This window comes from Cricetulus griseus (assembly GCF_003668045.3).
Source record: "Cricetulus griseus strain 17A/GY chromosome 1 unlocalized genomic scaffold, alternate assembly CriGri-PICRH-1.0 chr1_0, whole genome shotgun sequence".
Taxonomy (NCBI): Eukaryota; Metazoa; Chordata; class Mammalia; order Rodentia; family Cricetidae; genus Cricetulus; species Cricetulus griseus.
The window spans coordinates 122209496-122229785 of NW_023276806.1; the positions used below are offsets into that span (position 1 = coordinate 122209496).

A 20290-nucleotide genomic window follows, 5' to 3' on the forward strand; every position below is an offset into this window, starting at 1 on the left:
TGCTCGACAATATACCACAGTGGTTACCACAAGGCCAAGATTTACACTGAGATGTTCAGTTTTCAAAACAGCTTCAGGTGTGCAGGACTCTTTGCTCCCATGACAAGTATTGGTGACGTGTATTTAGAGATGCAGGGATTGGAGCAAAGGGAAGTTAAGTGACTAATGACATTAAGACCAGTTAGTTATGTGGGGACTCAAACATAGGCTTTAGGCTGCAGAAGCTTTTCCCTAAATGACAAGGACATCTGTAACTCTACCACTTCATCTGTGGTTGCAGTCTTAATTCTTGACAGCCTAGAACTTTCTCTGCTCCTCCTCCACCCCACAAGCTAGCTGTCCTGTAGGAAGATTAGGAAATAGAAACAAACATCGTTCTTCAGCTTGCATGCTTCACACTTACTTTGGGCAATTTTATAGCATTTGGAAATTTTAAGTGAATGAAGCACTGTATGCCAGTAATTCCTACACTCCAGAGATGGTGACAGGAATTCAAGGTTATACTTCAGTGCATAGTGAGTTTGAGGCCACCCTGAACTACAGGAGAAGCTGTTTCAAAATTAAAGAAAAAGAAACAAGAAGAAACATATCTATAGATTAAAGCTTCTCTCATACTTAATCAGAGAAGCTTTTTTTTACAGCAAATTTAAGGGACCCAGGGCTACATAAGATGCTGAAAATAAAGGATGGTTAAGGGTTCATCCCTAAATAAGACATTTATCCCACCCCTTAAGGCTCATTGCCAAAGAGGGTTGGAAAGATTTTAAGAGCCCAAAGATGAAGAGAAGGGCTGGGAATCTTCTATATACAGCAAGGTTATGGCAATTATGAAACTCACAACAGCTATGTCTGATGTCATTGGGCCCTCACAAGTCCAGCTCATCTAAAAGATATCAATAGGGAGGAGGCTCTCTGGAACCTAACATTTTGGACTGATATTGGCAGCTAACAGATTCTAAGAGGCAGGGAGACCTAGCACTAGTTGGGCACCAGGCTTCACTTGATAGTTCCAAAACCCACGGTCATACAGATGGGCCAAGCTAACTCCATGGGGCACAGAACAAAATGGAAAGCCATGGACATGGGAAAGAGATCTGCGAGGAAGAAAGGGTGCCGACAGAAGTGGGACAGAAATAAGAGGAAAGTAAGAAGAATAGAAAGAATACACATGCATGAAACTGCCAGGGAACAAAAATTTATTAATGAGCAGAATATAAGTGAATGAATGTTTTATTACCCTGAGAGAATTTGCAGAGAAAAAGAATACAGAAAGACTAAGTGACTTGTTCCAATCCTCCGAATGGAATTTAGAGCTGTGGGAAACAAATATTTAAAAACTCTTAACGTAACCCATGAACAAGCTCTTCCAGAAAAAGTGTCTGTTAAATCTAAATTACTGCTCTTTGTAGAATGACCAGCATGGAAACTGTGTGTCAATGCCACCTGGCCTGCTGTCCAATGGCTATAGGGAAATCAATCATGAACAAACCAATAATAATTAGCATCTCTCTCTCTCTCTCTCTCTCTCTCTCTCTCTCTCTCTCTCTGTGTGTGTGTGTGTGTGTGTGTGTGTGTGTGTGTGTGTGTGTGTTAGTTCCACTGAGTTTACTTTCAGGAGCATGAGTGAGATCTTGGGCAACTTACCAGTGGCTATACTTCTGGAGAAAATGACTCCCAACCTCTCACCATATTTATCCTGACCAAAAGAGGTGAGAGGAGAGAGTTTATTTAGGCTCCAGAGGGATAAGAGTCCGTCATGTTTAGGAGGCATGACTGTAAGCTGTAGGCATGGCAACAGGAGCAGGAAAGCTGAGCGATCACACCTCAAGGGTGAAATATATATATATATATATATATATATAAATCATTTTAGAAGTGGAATGAGGCTGTATAGTCTCAAAATCTATCCCCAGTGCATTTTCTCAATCAAGGCTGTACCCCTAAACCTCCCCAAATGGCACCATCAATAATTGCAGACCAAGTGTCTAGGAGCTTGATCTCATGGGGGGCATTTCTCATTTAAACCATCACATTCAGTGACATACCCTCATGGAGAGGTGGGACCTCAGTAGGTCCTCTATCCTTTATGGAGGAATGTTGACAGGGCCAATATTGTACAGGCCTTGTTCAGGTAAGCACAGCTGCTCTGGGTCCATGAATGCAATGGTCTTATCAAGTCTAGAAGATGGTATTTCACAGCATTCTTCCCCATCCTCTGCTTCATATATTCTTTCTTTCTTCTTTCCCATTATGTTTCCTGAACATTGAAAGAGGTCATGTAGATGTCCTGTTTATTGCTAAGCACTTATCTTCAGCGTGTTGACCAGATATGAATCTTTACATTAACTGCTGTCACTATTGGAAGAAGCTTCTCTGGCCAAGCTGACTACAGCATTAATCTGCAAATACACCCATAAATATTTAGAAGGATGTTCTGAAAGCATGTCTACTTAGCAGAATAATAGTTTCCCCTTAATTTCCAGCTTGTATATAAACATGTCTACATGTCTACATTGCAAGGCTGTCTCACTAATTCATGTAATAATCCTTGGGCAATAGCAGGGCTACAGGAGTCAGGGAGGGACGAAATGTGGTCAAATGAGTGTTTTAGCATGAAATCTTGCTACTTAAAAGTGGTATTGCAGTAGCACTGAAAAATAGGTTTCCTAGAAATCTAAAATACTGAAAATACTATACATGAGGAAAGTGGGAATCAGTGACATAGTAACTGAATGTAGATTTTTAAATTCCAGAGAAAAATTCCAAGGCATACCAGTGGTACTCCAACTGTCAGGAAACCCCACTGGATCAGAGTGATGGTATGATTTTCAGTATGTTCAAGATAAAAGGAAACAAATGAAATTTTGAGAAAAAGAAAAATGACTGCAGTGTCAGCAGTATACCTGTTGCTTCCTAATCCAAAAGCCCATGTAGCAAACAACTTCTGGAGTTAGTGAAGGGGCTAGTTAACTTAGGATCTCATCCCAATTTTCCACTAAGATTACACGATAGGTCAGTTTAGGTAAAGCTTAAAAATGCTTTATTCTTAACTATCACAAGATACAGTCATTGAATGCTTGTTCTTTTTACTGCCCCAAAACTATTATGTTTCTTAATGCAGTCAATGTTGTAGTCCAAGAAATGGTCATGGTTATTCCTTATACTGGCTCAGTGCACATAATCTTTGCTCTTCTACAGAATATTGCCATGTTTTATATTCCTTTTAGAATTTAAAGAGAAACAGAGTATTTAATGTCATCTTCAGTGGAAGCATCTTTTTATAGTAGATTTACTTTCATGAGACTACAATAACAAGAAGCATAGAGACACTAATGACCCACATAACGTTTTAATGTGCCCAACTCCTTGAAGACACAAAGTGTCTGACTTGCCAAAAATCCAACTAGGCATCTTAAAATGACAGTACTGTAACTTATCTGTCTCCACACTTGCAGTTCTGTACAAACATAAACACTGATGCACACATATATGTATAGGATGTTACTATTTTACTAGATTGAAAGGAGAAATCAGTAAGCCAGGGATGGATGTAAGTAGGAAGAAATGGGATTTTCTAATTGAGTAGCTGCAAATATGAATATGGGCAATATAGTAGCTCTCAAAAAATGAATAGTGATATCATCAGAGTAAGCATTCATGTGCTTGCTCAAAGCAAGACACCATCAATTATCTGGGGACATAGATATGTACACAATCTACCTGTCTGTCTGCTTATATATCTATCATTCCACATCTTCTTTTGTGTTCCAAATTATTGTTTCCCATGTACAATACCAACCTTGATAGTCAATAAGCTGTCTGTTTTCTCACATCAAGAAACTGGCACCAGCAGGCAATGTTCCCTTTTGTCTCACTATACTTTACTTTCAGTTAAATTCACTTAAAATTATCAGTTATTTTTATATAACACTATTTACATACAATAATTTTTATTGTTTTAGGATTTTGTAAACTCAGATAATGGTGTTTTGATCAAACACACTCTTTAGTACTTTTCCAATTCCTCCCTTATCTCCCAACCAGATTTCCTCCCAACACCATGTATTCGCTGAAGACAAAATCCACAGAGTGTTCTTAGTGCTGTGGGTGTGTGCCTGCGTGTAGGAGCCTCTTAGTGCTATGGATGTGTGTTTGGGTGTAGGAGATTCTATTAGAATACACATAGTCTTTTAGGGGCTGTGTCTCTGAAGAAAGACAAATCCCATACTAGCAGCCATCAACTACCAGTAGCTCCTCAGCTATAAGTGGGACTTAATAAGCCCCTCCCACATCCATACTGGGATTTTGTTGGCTTGATCCAATGCAGGTAGAGTATTTACAGTCTTTGTGTGTTCATGTGTTCACTGGCTCTGTCAACGACACTGACCTTCGACTCTACAATCTTTACACTCCTTTTTCTATGAAGATCACTAAGCTTTGAGTAAGGGGGTATATAAAATGTCCCATTTTTAAGCTGAGCAGCACACAGTCTCTTATTCTCTGCACTTTGACCAGTTGTGGGTCTTTGTTTTAATAGCCTTCTACTGGCTCTTATGTAGAAGCTTCTCTGATAAGGATTTAGAGACACCCTGATCTATAGATATAAAGACTAGGAATTATGGGGCAGGTTATTACCATGTTTATTAAACACAATTATAGTTTTGAACCCTATTGGTATGGGCTAATACCTCCTCAGCAATGGGGCTTGGACACAGTTAACAGTATCTGGCATGAATTCCATCTTGAGGATTAGGCTTTTATATCCAATTAGAAAGTGGTTGGTTATTCCCATAACATTCCTACCATTATTACATTAGTGAGAATATCTTACTAGACTAATCATTATTGTAACTCACAGGGTTTATAGCTGGGTAAGAGAGTAGATTATTTTTCTCCCCAGTAGCATGCATAGAACATTCCAAAACTACAAAAACTAGTCATTGGGTGGTGTCAGGTGTCTTAAGGTTTCTATTGTTGTGAAGTGACACCCTAACTTATAAAGGAAAAACGTTTAATTGGAATAGCTTACATTTTCAGAGGTTTATTCCATTATCATCATAGTGTGACATGATGGATTTCAGGCAGATGGTGCTGGAAAAGCAGCTGAGAGTTCTGTATCTTCACCCATAGTCAACAGGAAGTGGTCTGAGACACTGGGCATAGCTTGAGCAAAGTCCACCCCCCACAGTGACACACTTCCTCTGACAAAGCTACATCTATTTCATCAAGTGGTCACACCTCCTAATAGTGCCACTCTCTACGAGCTATGGGGCCGGCAACATTCAAACTACCACTGGGGGTTAAGCTCCCAGGATAGGTGTAGCTTGATTCTCCACATCTTATGACTGATATATATATATATATATATATATATATATATATATATATATATATATTAGTATCTTCAGCTCATGCTTACTTTTGTTTTAGGATGTTATCAAGAAAAATAGCAACAGCCTATAATATTTGGGGATTTATGGTACCTCCACTGACCAACCACTCAAAAACGGGTAGTCAATACCTGACACTGGGCTTTTAATTTGATAACCAAAGGTGTCTGGGAGAAACATTCACTCATCATTATAGAGTAGTTCCATTTAAGCTCCATTTATATCTGTATCCTTGTATATTTTAGAAAACTTGCACAATAGTAATTTTCTGTATGGAATTTTCAAAGTTCATCAGCATCAGTTATCCCTCTTCACACTCCTTCCTCTACCTGCCTCTCCCCAATTATTTCATTTCCATTGCTACCTTTCCCCACTTCATATTTTTTGCCTTGAAACAATCCTCTATCACTTTGGGACTAACCTTGAATATTAGATCTAATGGTATTTATTTTATGAAATTGAATGTATCTGTGTTTTATGCATGCATGTTTAAATATATGATCTGCTTTTACTTAAATTTATTTAAAATTACTAGTTATTTGTATCTAATGCTATTGACTTACTGAATTTAATGGTCAAAATTTCAACTTTTAGATAAAAGAGGGAATCGTATTTAAGATTCCTTATTTCTTGAAATCAGCAAGGGATTTGCAAACTTCCTATTAGTTCTCTTACACATTGGCTCATTTTAAACCTGTAACTCTGTAAGCTGTTATTAGCTTCTGAACATTTTAATTATCCTCAAAACCGAGGAGACAGATAGTTAGAAGCTGTATTTTCACAGACTTTCAAAAAGTATATACTTCATTAAATACCTGGAGGCTCAGAAAAGGTATCTTAAAATAATGGTTTCCCTTTTGGAAACACAGTTTATTACTATTATGACCTTTGCCTAGAAGACCATTTGCCTTTGTTGGGGTGGAAGTCAAACAAAGCTTATGTAAGGCAGCTTCTGAGGTTCAGTGATGGCTTAAAGCAGTTTAGTTGGATTTATAGATAAGAAGATATACAAAAAGAAAGGCAATTTGTGAAAATCAAGGCCAGTAAATAACTAGATAGATATCCAAGTCCATTCCTTGGGTTGTTTTACTATTTTAATACATGAGCTACCTAGGTACATTTTAGATGAAAGTTTCTGTCCCACCTGGTCCCAAAGCCAGTTAGTTCCAAATAAGCACATAGAGGCATATTAATTATAAGCTGTTTGGCTGATGGCTTAGGATTCTTATTGGCTAGCTCTCTCTTAATTATTAACCCATTTCTATTAATCTATGTATTGCCATGAGGCTGTGGCTTACCCATAATCTGGCATGTTACTCCTTCAGCAGCATGGCATCTCTTTTGCCTCTCTCTGCCTTTTTCTCCCCAGCCTTCTGGTAGCCCCATCTATACTTCCTGCCTGGCTACTGGCTAATTAGTGTTTTATTCATCAACCAATAAGAGAAACATACATCCAGAAGGACGTCTCCCATCACTACATAGTGTGGTTTCCAAATATTTAGAAGGACTTTCTAGCTATTTTAGCTGTTATTGATTTCTTATTTCATCTTCTAATTTAAATGTGACGGTAGAATGAATCAAAGGGGAATTAAAAAAATTGAAATACATTGAGCCTTATTTTTGTCTGGTTATATCCTTTCTTTAAATAAACTTTGATAGTAACAGAAAATTTATTATGAAATGACACTTCATGTTTGTTGTGTGATATATCACTATTTGGGATGTACACACCAATCAATAGTTCATTGCCAAATGGTATGTATGCCCTGAAGACATACATACAAGTTACAGTATAGGGACTCAATAGGTTATATTTAGAAATATTTTAAAGCATGAAGTAATCATCCCAGAACACTAGTGAAGGAAGCATGAGCAGGACCTTGGTGAAATGTATACATAAAACATGCAAGTGATCAATGATGCAAAGATATTTATGATTGAAAGACAAAAAGAAATATATACATATGTATATATACACACATACATATAGGTATATTTATACCATAACAAGTAGTGAAGAAAAACAGGCCATGTATTTGAAGGAGAGTGGAGAGGGGTGTATGGGAGGCTTGGAGGAAAAATGCTGTAATTATATTACAATTCCAAAATTAAAATAAAAAAACCCAAACAAACCTGTGCTTCTTACAAATAACATATGGATGACCACACAGTATAATCCAGACTGGCAGTTTCTATGTAACTGAAATTTACAAGTAAGTTACAGATATTTTATGTAACTCCTGATATGATTTGGTTGAGTTTGCCATCACACTATTGTTTTCCATTGCTTCAGCTGTTTTTCCTCCTTACTCTGCTTTTTAAACAAATTTATTTTCAGTCAATTAAATATTATTTTGACTTGAAGTCAAATTGTTGGGTCTCTAGTATTTTAAATGCTTTTTAGTTTTAACTTTAGAGATTTTAAAATACACCCTTAATTTATTATCACCTAATATAGATTTAATATTGCATTGCCCCATTAAGATGCTTTAATGTAATAAAATTATATTCGTATTCCTTTATAAGCCATTGTGATACTGGTTATATATTTACACTCATACATATAAATAAGCTCTTTGAATTAATTTTAAAATTTAAATTAATAACAATCATATTTTTTATACCAGTCCAGGTTCCTTCTTCCTCCCATCCTTCCATTCCTCCCACCGACCCCCATCCTACCCCCCATACACTCTTCAGAGAGGGTGAGGTGAGGCCTCCCATGGGGAATCATCAAAGCCTGTCCTATCATTTGGGGCAGGATCTAGGACCTCTCCCCATGTATCTATGTTGAGAGAGTATCCCTCCATAGGGAATGGGCTCCAAAAAGCCAGTTCATGAACTAGGGATAAATACTGGTTCCACTGCCAGTGGCTCCTTAGACTGCTCAAGCCTCCCAACTAACACCCACGTTTAGGGGGCATAGTTTGATTTTATGCAGGTTTCTGGCTGTCAGTCTAGAGTCCTTGAGCTCCCATTTGCTCAGGTCAGCTGTCTCTGTGGGTTTCCCCAGCATGGTCTTGATCCCTTTGCTCATATTATCTCTCCTCCCTCTCTACAGCTGGACTTCAGGAGATCAGCCCAGTGCCTAGCTGTGGCTCCCTGATAAGTAAGCTTTTTAAAAGAGCCTTTTGAGACAGAATCAAAGACTTACTATGTGGTGAAGGGTGCATACCACCATTATAAGGTGTTCAAAACTGGATAATTTTCCACACATTTGGAATGTTAGTGTTCGTATTTTCTGCCACATTATGGCAACAAAATTGGGGAATACCCCAAAGGTGATATGTTCATTAGAGTTTTTACAATTACACATATAAAATACAATTATAGAATAGGAAAAGTGGCAGGATTTGTGTTTTTAATAGGTGAGGATCACTAGGAACCAGTCTTAGGGAGAGGCAAAGCACCTTCTCGTGAATGACGGCTCTGATCTGATGTGGGCAGGGGTAAAGTTGATGCCTCTCCTGTGTCTAGGCATAACTCTGGCTTGAAGTAAAAAGTGATGTCTGTATTTGCCAGCTTGTCTTTGTTAGAAGAAAAAGGGGAAAGCAAATTTTGTTAACAGTTGTTTCTAGAGCCTTTTTATCCCTTATTTACCTAACAATGCATGCTGATTGATTTTTCAAGTATTTCTGTTGATTTTAGAACCACACAGAGTTTTTGCAGTCACACGACAAGGCTTATGCTGTTATTCTTACCAGAAGCAGGACTTCCTGATGGTTGTGAGGCCAATTTTTGTGTTTAACAAGATAAATATATGCAGTAGACATCCCATTTACATAAAATTAAAGAAAAATGCTCCAGCAAATGCAAATAAATGCAAAAGGAATATTTTAATTTTGATTCATGATTAGTATCACTATCACAATGTGGTAATAACACAATACAGAATTCTGCAGAGTGTAACTAATGGTTGTGAGCTATTTATAAACAAAATATTCTGATTAATTAATTTATTTTATGGAATGTATTTGTTGATTATATGTCAGGCTCTGTTTTTTAAGCCTGGGAATTTTGTAAACATTTTACTATGATAACCATGGGTACTACCCTCTGTAGTTCCCACCCATGTGACATGCTCAGTGAAATGTCTGCTTTCTCTTGATACATTATTGTCTGAATTGAGCATTTAATCTCTACTGGCTCACATTTACTACATAATGTTCAACTTTAGAGACAGAAATACAAACTTTTTTTAATAGCAGAAAACAGTAGACCAAAGTTAATCTCAATACATCCTATGATTTGTTATAATCATCATCATCATGTTTTACCCCATTAATTTTCAAGGTCTTGAAACAGCATCCCTATTTTTAAAACAGAAAATGACTTATTCTAAATAGTGAGTTGATTCTTCCATCACCAGGAATAGTGGCACCTATTGTCTCTCCATTTGAATTACAGATTTTTGAATCTTTGTTTTCATTATGTATTTTAATAAACTGAATAGAATTGTTACATGACCACACCATTAGAGGTACTTTCAAAATTAAATGTGATGTAAAACCCCTTCAATCCATGTTGACATAGAAAAGACATTTTCCATAGTGGTCGTCCTTTTGGTGTGTGATAAAGCATGAAGGAAGTGACATATAATTACTTTCTGCACATCTCAACTTATTATTGCCTACATATACCTATGGATTTTTAGAAAACTTGTCTCAATTATAATGAGTTTTTCACATTGTACTCCCAAATAATCCTGGCATTCTAGTATTTTTGACACATTGAAATATGTGTTTCCACTACTGCCTCTTTCAAATGGAAATAGAGCAATATTCTTTCAAAGGCCATGCATCCTGATATTGGGAATGTGACTGCATAAAATGTTGCTAGAGAGACTAGTGAAGGATGAATTTTCCTTTGGAGTCAAAAGGAATATGTTTTAAGACTCTGCAATTTTCTTACATGGGAGAACTTTTTTCAAGAATTTTATCTTGTGAGTTTCAAAGCACTTTTGTTGTCTTAGGTCTTGTTGTCAAGTCAAGCCCATTGTCTGTAGGTCCTTGTTGTCAAGTCAAGTCCATTCGTAGAGCTGTGAAGCCTCTGGGTACAGCATTTCTATCCTGGCAGATGTGGTTTGTAGCAGAGTTTCATCATGCTGGCAGGTATCCCACTTACACGGAGTCCAAGATAGTCATGGTGACTACTAAGATGAAGGTTTGGTTTTCACATTGACACCCGTTTTGCCGTTTGTATACAAAACAGTACAAGGGGTGTAAGATTAGAAAATGGGAAGTCCCAAAGATCCCAGTAAATTGCTGTAAGTCAGACAAGAAGGAACACTCATAATTTCAATAAAAGGGACAGCTGACTAGTATAGCACAGTCCGTTCATCTTTGTTGCAGGTTACAATGGGTTCTTCACTGTGAGAATAAGACCTTCAGGAAACAGCTACATTTTCCTGGCTTGCAAGGTAGGCCCAGTAACCATGGAGATTCTAGGAATCCACATGGTTACACAACACACAGAATTCTGTAGAAGAATACAAACGTGAAATGCAAATCTTTAAGGACCGATATAACAATATTCCATGCCTTTGGAAAGCTGTCTGGAGGATGCCAGCATCCCTCCCATTAACCGTACTGACAGCAAGCATTCATGGTCCGATTCCTGTGTGTTCCCAGTCTCTCCTGTCCCTCTCTCCCTCACCAGCGCCTCTCTTCCTTACCTCCTCCGTTTCCTTTGTTTCCTCATGCAGTTTGCCATTCAATTGTGAACAGTCCCTTCTGGGTCTCTTTCTTCCTCTAGGCATAGAGATTCCCCTATGTGGGCTTCATGATTTGTTTAGATTCACAAACCAGGTAGCACACAATTTTGAAGTTTTGTCTTTTAAACTGAAACACAATGGGAGGTGACCAGGTAAGCCCAGAAGCATGTGCACAGTTCTCACCTGTAGACTTTAGTGCTCATTTTACCTGTGTGCGTGGTTCAGGGCAAGATCAGGCTTCCTCATACGTAGGTAGCATGTGACGAGCTTGGTCTCAATGAAACTTGCCACGCTTGCTATATCTTCCGCATGTGCTTCAAAGGGTTTCCCAAGAGCTGCCCCTTTGCTGCAAAGCTTAAAAAAAACAACACCGTAAGCCTCCTGACACTGCTACCACACACAAGCTATCTTTTTAATAAGAAAGATATACACATGTACATATGATTTTCAAAACTATGTAAAATCTTAATATTTTGATTGTAAGGTAAATGATTTCTGTTCATTATTGTGCGACTATAATAGAAATGTCATATTTTACTGTAAAATGTTACCTATAAAATATTTTAAAGGTGTGATAGGTATTGAAGAGTGCCATTTGCAAAAAATGTCTGTTTTAAAATGAAAGCACACAATAAGCAAAGATATGAGGAGAAAGCTTGGCATAAATTATATTAAATATCAGTGCTTTTATGAAAACCCAATGGAGCAATAATCTAGCTCACTATCAAGTTTGATTTAATATAATAAGGGGTATCGGAAGTAAACTCCTAGGAGCCATTAACGTGATCGGTGATTAATTTAAGTCGGAATCAGATTCTCTAGGATGTTACTGAAAGAAAAGTGAAAAATTTATTAGGATTTATTGGCAGAAGCCACAGTATCTGAGAAACATGGCAAGAATATGGAATTCTTAATAAAAATTCCAGGAAGCTAGTGGTTTCTGGGCAACACGGACAAACTGGAGGAAGAAAATAATTAATATTTTGGGTGAACTACAAACATTAACAAAGTGTCAGTAGCAGGATAGCTGGTCAGCACTTCTTCCCTCCCCCAGTTCTCCAACATTCCTGCCAGGGAGGCCTATGAGGAAAGAAGACCACACCTTCGTTGACTTTATTGGGAATACCTGCTTCTTGGCTCTTTCATATCTTTATTCATACTTCTGTTGGGGGAAATGCTCTCACTGGGGATAACAATACACACATCATAATTTGTATTAACACTGTTGTTAATTTATTTTGAAAAACGTAACTTTGTTGACAGTAGATATCTTCTGTTCCCAGGTATTTTGCCCCCCCCACCCCAGTTTTTTGCAGATTTTTTAATTTGAATTAGAAACAAGATTGTTTTACATGACAATCTCAGTTCCCTCTCCCTCCTGTCTTCCCCTACCACCGCCCCCAACTAAAACCCTACCTATCACACATCCTTTCTGCTCCCCCTAGATGGTGAAGTCTTCCATAGGGTGTCATCAGAATCTATTGTATCCACTCCTATGCTAGGGATAAGTACTGAACTACTACAGGAGGTCCTGAAGATTTCCGAGGTTTCCTCACTGAAACCCATGTTCCTGGGGGTCTGGATCAGTCCCATGCTGGTTTCCCAGCTATCAGTCTGGGGACCAAGAGTTCTCCTTTGTTCAGGTCAGCTGTTTCTGTGGGTTTCACCAGCCTGGTCTGGACCCTTTTGCTCTTCACTCTTCCTTCTCTGCATCTGGATTCCAGTTCAGTTCAGTGATTAGTTGTGGGTGTCTGCTTCTACTTCCACCAGCTGCTGGATGAGGGCTATCGGGTGGCATATAAGTCATTCATCAATCTCATTATCAGGGGAGGGCGTTTAAGGTAGCCTCTCTTCTGTTGCTTAGATTGTTAGCTGGTGTCACATTTGTAGATCTCCAGACATCTCCCTAGTGCCTGATTTCTCTGTAAACCTAAAATGTCTCCCTCTATTATGGTATCTCCATTTTACCCAAAACTACAAACATTACACATTCTCTCTTATTTGTAGATCCTAGCTTTGAATCTTTAAATAGGAGTAAGCTCAGAAACCAGGAAAGTAGAAGGGGTCATGGGCAGCAGAGTAGGAACTCCAAGAGGGTTGGAAAAATGGGGTGAGGGACTCTTTCCAGGGATAGAGGAGGGTGAAGCAGAGGGAGAGGAGGGATAAATAACACTAAGGACGTTTGAAAAAGCCATAAGGAAATGTATCATTTTATGAAAAAATATATATTACACATATGAAATACATATATATGTCTATGCATATATATGTATATAGTTTAAATTAATTAAATTATGCTAGGTGGGTGACATTGTTTTTCCACAAGAGCTATAGACTAACAAAAATCCTAGTGCCAGGTCTGGTAAACCTCACTTTTAGCCATTGGTCAGTGGAGTCCCAGTGACTTCCAAAACAATGCAGGGCAATGCTGTTGCCCTTGGTTGTCAACCTTGAACTTCAAGGTAAGTTGTCATCACTGAAGACACCATACACTTCAGACACAGGACTTGAAAGAATCAGGCTCAGACTGACCTGGAATTCTCCTCCCAGGGGACCATCTTTCATTGTATTGAAGGTTCTATGTAAGCTGCCAAAGGAGTAAAGCCATTTGTAGTCCTACCCATCTATGAAGCTCACTGACCACAAAATATAACCAGTCTAGAAAGATAACCTAGGTGCAATAGGGGTCATTTGTCCTTGAGGTAATAAAAGCAGCATCTCTGGGCTCAAAGCTCACTCAAAAGGAGGAAAATTATGCTTGGTACTTTAAACCTAGCCAGGATGTGACATCATGGAGCCTAGTGGAGGGCACCTACTGTGGCCCCTTTCCCGAACCAGGATAAGTTTTAAATACTAACATCCAAAGCTCCCACCCTCATCAAGGAAGCTTCTTTTTACAGCAGAGACTTCCTAAGACATACACAAATGCAGAGGCCAACTGACTGCACAACCCCAGCTGACACAACTACAATGAAACCTCCACATGTAAGGTCAGGGAACACTCTGAAAGATGGGACAGACACATTTTCACAGCCAGAGAACCAGGGCATCTGCTATGAGATAGTGTCTTCTATAGATGACGGGGAAGCTACACTGAAGACATAGCAACAATACATTCACCGAAACAAGACCAGAATGGTGACACCATCAGTTGATATGCCAACCCAGAGAGGAGAAATGTGATGTGGCTCACTCTAGATGAAGAACTACAGGCAATTCATGGCTGCTGAGAGAAGGAGATTTTGTCTTCTACAGGGACCACCCAAAAGGTTATCCATTCCCAAGTGGTCAGCTCTAAAATATATACATGTGAGAAACACTAAATGAACTCAGCATGGTATACACACATGCACACATGTATATGATGTGTGTGCAACAATAAAAGTTTAAAAAAGATCATTAGTTTGAGAGGGAACAGGCAGAACATGGGATGAATTGAAAAGACATGAGAGCGATAGAAAAGCTGTAATTAGAGTAATATTTTCACTTGTGTGAAATTATTTAAAAAGGTTAAAACTTACAAACTAAAATAAGTTATTTGGAAAAGAATGTTGAATGCAGATATTTTATATTCCTACTTCAAATTGCTAATTAACTGCTACTGTATCTTGTTTTATAGCTTTATATTGTTTTAAAAACTTTTTACCAGTTTGATAGGTAGAATATGCATACTCATTCTGTAAGTAAATGTTTACTGAGGGCCAATTAATGTATGCCAGGCAAACATTGCTGCATTCACATTCAGATATGAATTAATTAGTCCTTTCTCGTGAAGTTTGAATGATTGTAACTGAGTGAATTTCTGTTTCTAATCCTTGCCTATTACCTTTTCCTCTTACTGTTTTTCCTTCTTAATAGACATGTAAGTACAGAAATTATTGTATCTTTTCTAACAACAACTACGTATATAGGCCCAAACATAGGTGCTTTACCTCCAAATTACCTTTCACAAAAGTGTCAAATTTCATTCCTATCTTTGGAAAAGAGCTGAGAAAACACCTAAAAACCATTCCAGTTACTTTGAAGACAAAGAAAAACAGACTACATGCAGGAGATCTCATGGAAATAGCCTCAGCCAATGCTAAATTTTGGCAGTTGCTACAGACAACTTGATGAGATTGGCAATGCAAGAGACAAAGAATTTGACACAGACTGAGTTTGTTCCCAGGAGTCTGATTTCAGAAATGTGATTGTAAACAGACTTTAAAATGGAATTTTGGAACACATGACCTTTTAGACATGTCATCTGACATAGCTCCTCTTCTCTACTAGTCTGACCCTACAGGACCCAGAAATAATTAAACAGATTTTTCTAGAAAAAAAAAATCAACCGTATGGCATAGCTTTTAATGCAAAACATATAACAATGGGAAAGTTACTGTAATTCCTATAGTTTTGCCCACAATTTCCTAGCATTAAAATTGTAAACTTTTTTATCTTTTAAATAAAATCAGAAGTTTTACTCATTTTAAAATCTTAAGAAAAAAAGAAACACGACAAACATTGTGGAAGTTCTTCACCTCCCTGTGTGTAGACAGGCCTTTGCTGTCAAGCACATCCTGAGGAATAGATGTAGGCCTCATAGAGAAGAGTCTGTGAGTAGTCCATTAGGACATTTAGATCCCTCATGACAAGAGGAAGTCGACCTTCAGACTTCTTCATATTAAAGACTGTCTAAGAATACCGAGAGATAGTGAAGAATAAACACTTAGCCTTCCAATGTCTGCAATAGTCTCCACTTTCATGACACTCAAGGACAGAAAAGCAATAAAAATGACCGTTCATAATACACAGACCAGAACACTTCATGAAACCAAACTCTAAGACAGCAGTGAAAGACAAGACAATTTGTCAGCTTAGATTAAAGCGAGGAAACATCCAGCTTCTGGGTAGGTTTTGTGTGCATTTGTGATAATCTTACTCTATCAATCAAGCATTGTAGAATTGAGAACTTTATTGATTTTATCAAAGGTTGCTTAGCTGCTGTTTTCAAAGCTGTGCATTGTTGAAAACAGCTTTGGAATAAGGTGAAGTGTCATGCGTTAAAGATGAAAGTCCTATTATAGGCCAGTATGGAAAGAAGGCCATAATTGGGATCTTAATGACACTGTAGATATTTAAAGAAACTTTAAAATTTCCACGCAGGCACTTTCACAGACTGATTATTTAAGTCTCCAGAAGATGGAGGACCTTTGTGTGGTATCCATCAGTCTGATGAAGGAGAAGCCCTGGGCCCTGCTTTGTTTGCTGAAAAATATTTTTTTCAACTGTCAAGAGTAACAAGACATGGAGTTATAAGAATAAAATGTATTAAATTACAGAATTCCAATTTTAGTAAAAATACTTTAAATTAGGAAAAGCAATATTAAGCGTCTTAGTTAAGAAGGAGCCCCAGATCATTCTTAAGAAAACACAAATAAGAATTGAAATTTTTAAGGGAAAAATGTACTCCAAATCTTTATAGATAGTTGTTTTTAATGAGATAGTAGATGCTAAAAAGAGATTTCAGTAGCAAATTAGAATCAAACTCAAATTTCAATAAGAAGATATATACCATATAAAATATTTGGTTATTTTCTAGAAATAGTAAGATGATTATATTTCGGAGTTAGAAGATACTTTTTCTAAAGTTGCTTATACTTCTTCTAAGTAATAAAATGCCCAGCTTATTTTTAGATATCATGAAAAAGAAATTTCAAGGTTTGTTAATAGATATATATTTTTTAAAAATCTCAATAAGTAGACTGTCTCGTTCTCAAAATGGTTAACACACATTTCCTTCAAGTAAGACCATCACAAGCAGGATTTATATGGCTAACATGCTAGCTTTCTTAAACTATTAAACAATGAGTGGTAACATATTTTATTCCAGGGATGTAAGTTTTAGATATCTCTGAAGATTTATGATGGGACTATAAGTCCTGAAAAAGAAGACTTTAGTTTGCGTGTGAAATGTCCCATCAGGCTCTTGTGTTGGGACACTTTTCCCAGCAGGAAGAACTATTTTGGGAGAACTTTCAGGAGTTGTCTGGTGTTGGATGTATGGCTGGGGTTGGACCTACAGTTGGGTTGGACATATGGCCCATTCTGTCCTCAACTCTCTGTTCCTTGATTCCCCGATATGAGCCATATCAACCACACATGCCCACTGCCACCAAATCCACCATGCCTACCCCAGAATGTAGACTGTACACTTTCATATTATACAATATACTGAACTTTGGTCATTCTCTCTCTCTCTCTCTCTCTCTCTCTCTCTCTCTCTCTTACACACACACACACACACAGAGAGAGAGAGAGAGAGAGAGAGAGAGAGAGAGAGAGAGAGAGAGAGAGATTCTAGTATAAGGTTAAGGTATGGGGAGGCCACAGTTACATTGAAAGGATACACACATGACTCAGGAACACACAAAAATATTTCTGGCACCAAATGTGAATTAGGAAGAGGGTGGGTTATGCTTACACATCTACAAGAGTGATGTTGAAACAGTGACAGTTTGGCAATTAGGATGAGATGTCCTCCATAGTTGTCTCTGTTTGGAGAAGGAGGTGTGGCTTTGCTGGGGGAAGTGTGTCACTAAGGTTAGATTTGAGGTTTCAAAGACTATCTCCAGTTTTCTCTGCTTCCTGTTTGTGGTTGGAGATGTGAACTCACAGCTCTTGGCTCCCAGGTCCAATCACCATGCCTGCCACTTGCTGTCCCTGACATTATGGATCCAAATCCTCTGGGATCATAAGCCCCAAATAAGCCTTTCCTTCTGTAAGTTGCCTTGATTATGGTGTTTTATCTACAGCAATAGAAAAATAACTAATCCTGATAGTATTTGAAGAGATGCTGAAGACAGGACACCCTAGTATCTGAAGAGATGCTGAAGACAGGACCCCAGTAGTGTAGGTGCATGAGTGTTGCAGAGTTTTCTTGTCCAGCCAGGTCCCACTGCTGCTTCAGCCCCAAATGAACAGAGACTTATATTAATTATAAACTGTTGGCTGATGGCTAGAACTTCTTATTGGCTAGCTCTGTTTTTAATTATTAACCCATAACTATTAACCTATGTATTTCTACATGGCCTTATCTTACCAGAGAACGCCTGGTGAGTCCTATCCTCCTGGTCCCATCATTGTGTCTCTTTTTTGGTGGGTACTTCTGCCTACCTTTCCCAGAATTCTCCTCATCTCCTCACCCCACCTATTTTCCTGCCTCTATTTGTCAGAGTTTTATTCATCAACCAATAAGAGAAACACATATATAGAAGGACATTCGCTATCACATGGCACTGAAATGGCTTGAGAACAAAACCCAAGAGCCAACTTTATTATAAGTTATGATGCCTAGGTTGATCAACTATTTTCAGATGAGAAAACTGGATTCTCAAGAGCTTATAGAGCCTACTCCAGCCCCAGTGAGTTAGGTGGGTGATTATTCCTAAACAGCTCTACTTTTGTGTCTTTAATTGCTATACATCACTACCCTGTAAACTACCAATCTGTAATGAGATAGGGAGGCAGAATAAGAGTAGGCATTTGGAAACATTTCTGGGAATCAAGAGAGTCTTTTGAAACCTCAAATCTCTTCCCCAGTGATACACCTTCTCCAAGGCCATACCTCCTAATCCTTCTCAAACAGTTCCACCACCTAGGGCCCAAGTATTCAATATATGAAACTGCAGAGTTTTCCATTCAAATGCCTGCAATGATTATTGTGAGTTATAGTTCCACATTTTGGTCTCTGGCTTGTGAGGCAGATGGAAATGTTCCCCACATTCCTCATGACTTGAGAACACTGTGAAATAAATCAATGGAAAACTCTGAGGTCAGTTCTTTCACCTTCTCCCCACCACTTTATTATTCTGCCAGGGATTTGGGTGTTTTGTTCCCATTTTGTTAATTTTTATTTTCCTACAAAATTGTTAGTTTCATCTAGACCATAAAGTCTGTCATTAAGTGGAGAACACTGTATTCTGAGAACATCTTAAAACCTGTGCTCCAAGGTGACTCTTCTTGCTTATTCTTGGTACTTGTGCAATTCTGTTGGCTCTGCCAATTCCTTAGCCAGAATTGCCAGAAATTGGATTATTTTGTTTTCTTTAAGAACAACAAACTCAGATAAATCTGTTAATTTTCCTTTTCTGGCTCATTCTTTTTTACTTTAGTTCCCCCTCTTGGTTTTCTTTTCAGTGGTTGTTCATTTGCTAATGTCTTTCAAGAGTTAATTCGTTTATTTCAGTTTTTCTTATGCATAAGTTTGTTGTATGCATCTGTGATTTCTCAGAAAAATTATAGGTTTTTTTTCATGTCTCTTATGAGAGCTAGTTAAGAAAGAGTGGGCTTAATATTTTTCAAAACCTTACCATCTGCTTTCCTTAGTTTTTTTCCTTTTACCAAGATTGGGCCTTTGCATGGATTATCTGCTTGGTTCGTTTACATCTTGTCTTTTATGTTCATATTAATTTTTATTAATTCCCATAAGCCTGGGATTTTTGTCTGTTTGGCTTTTATATTTCTTTTTGAAATAAGGTCTTTTTGTGTAGCTCCAAGCTGGCTTTGAACTTACAATCATTCTTCTTAGCCTCCTAAGTACTTAATTGCAAACAGGCACCAAAGACCACACCTTGGTAAATGCTCTGCCCATGTGGTAGCTTTCAGCAGTGTGCTGATACTATAATTTCACAGAAGCCTGGTGTTAGGGGCCTTGATCTTAGGGGACAAAGGTCTATGTGAGAATGAAGCCAACGTAGAAGAAACGCAACAAAGATGGAGATGTGGGAAACCCATCACTGGACACCAAGATGTGCTTTCTCAATGAAAACATGGAAGACAGCAGCTAGAGGATAGGTCAGTCAGTGCAGTGCTGGAGGATAACCCAGTCTGTGCAGTGCTGGAGGATAGCCCAGTCTGTGCAGTGCTGGAGGATAGCCCAGTCAGTACAGTGCTGTAGGATAGCACAGTCTGTGTAGTGCTGGAGGATAGCCCAGTCAGTACAGTGTTGGAGGATAGGCCAGTCTGTGCAGTGTTGGAGGATAGCCCAGTCAGTACAGTGTTGGAGGATAGGCCAGTCTGTGCAGTGTTGGAGGATAGCCCAGTCAGTACAGTGCTGGAGGATAGGTCAGTCAGTACAGTGCTTGCTTTCCCAGTCGGAAGACCTGAGTTTGATCCCCAGAATCCACATACAAGCCAGGAGTGGTGG

The 20290-nt window shown here is 38.3% G+C and overlaps 1 protein-coding gene across 1 annotated transcript in view; it reads right to left on the bottom strand.

Moving 5' to 3' along the window:
* The window catches only part of Spata16 (spermatogenesis associated 16), a 258714-nt gene that overhangs the window by 188499 nt on the left and 49925 nt on the right, over positions 1-20290 (bottom strand). Inside the window, exon 2 of the mRNA XM_027391821.1 lies at positions 11312-11457. Coding sequence (XP_027247622.1) covers positions 11312-11457 — 146 coding nt within the window. The remainder of the gene's footprint in view (positions 1-11311; positions 11458-20290) is intronic.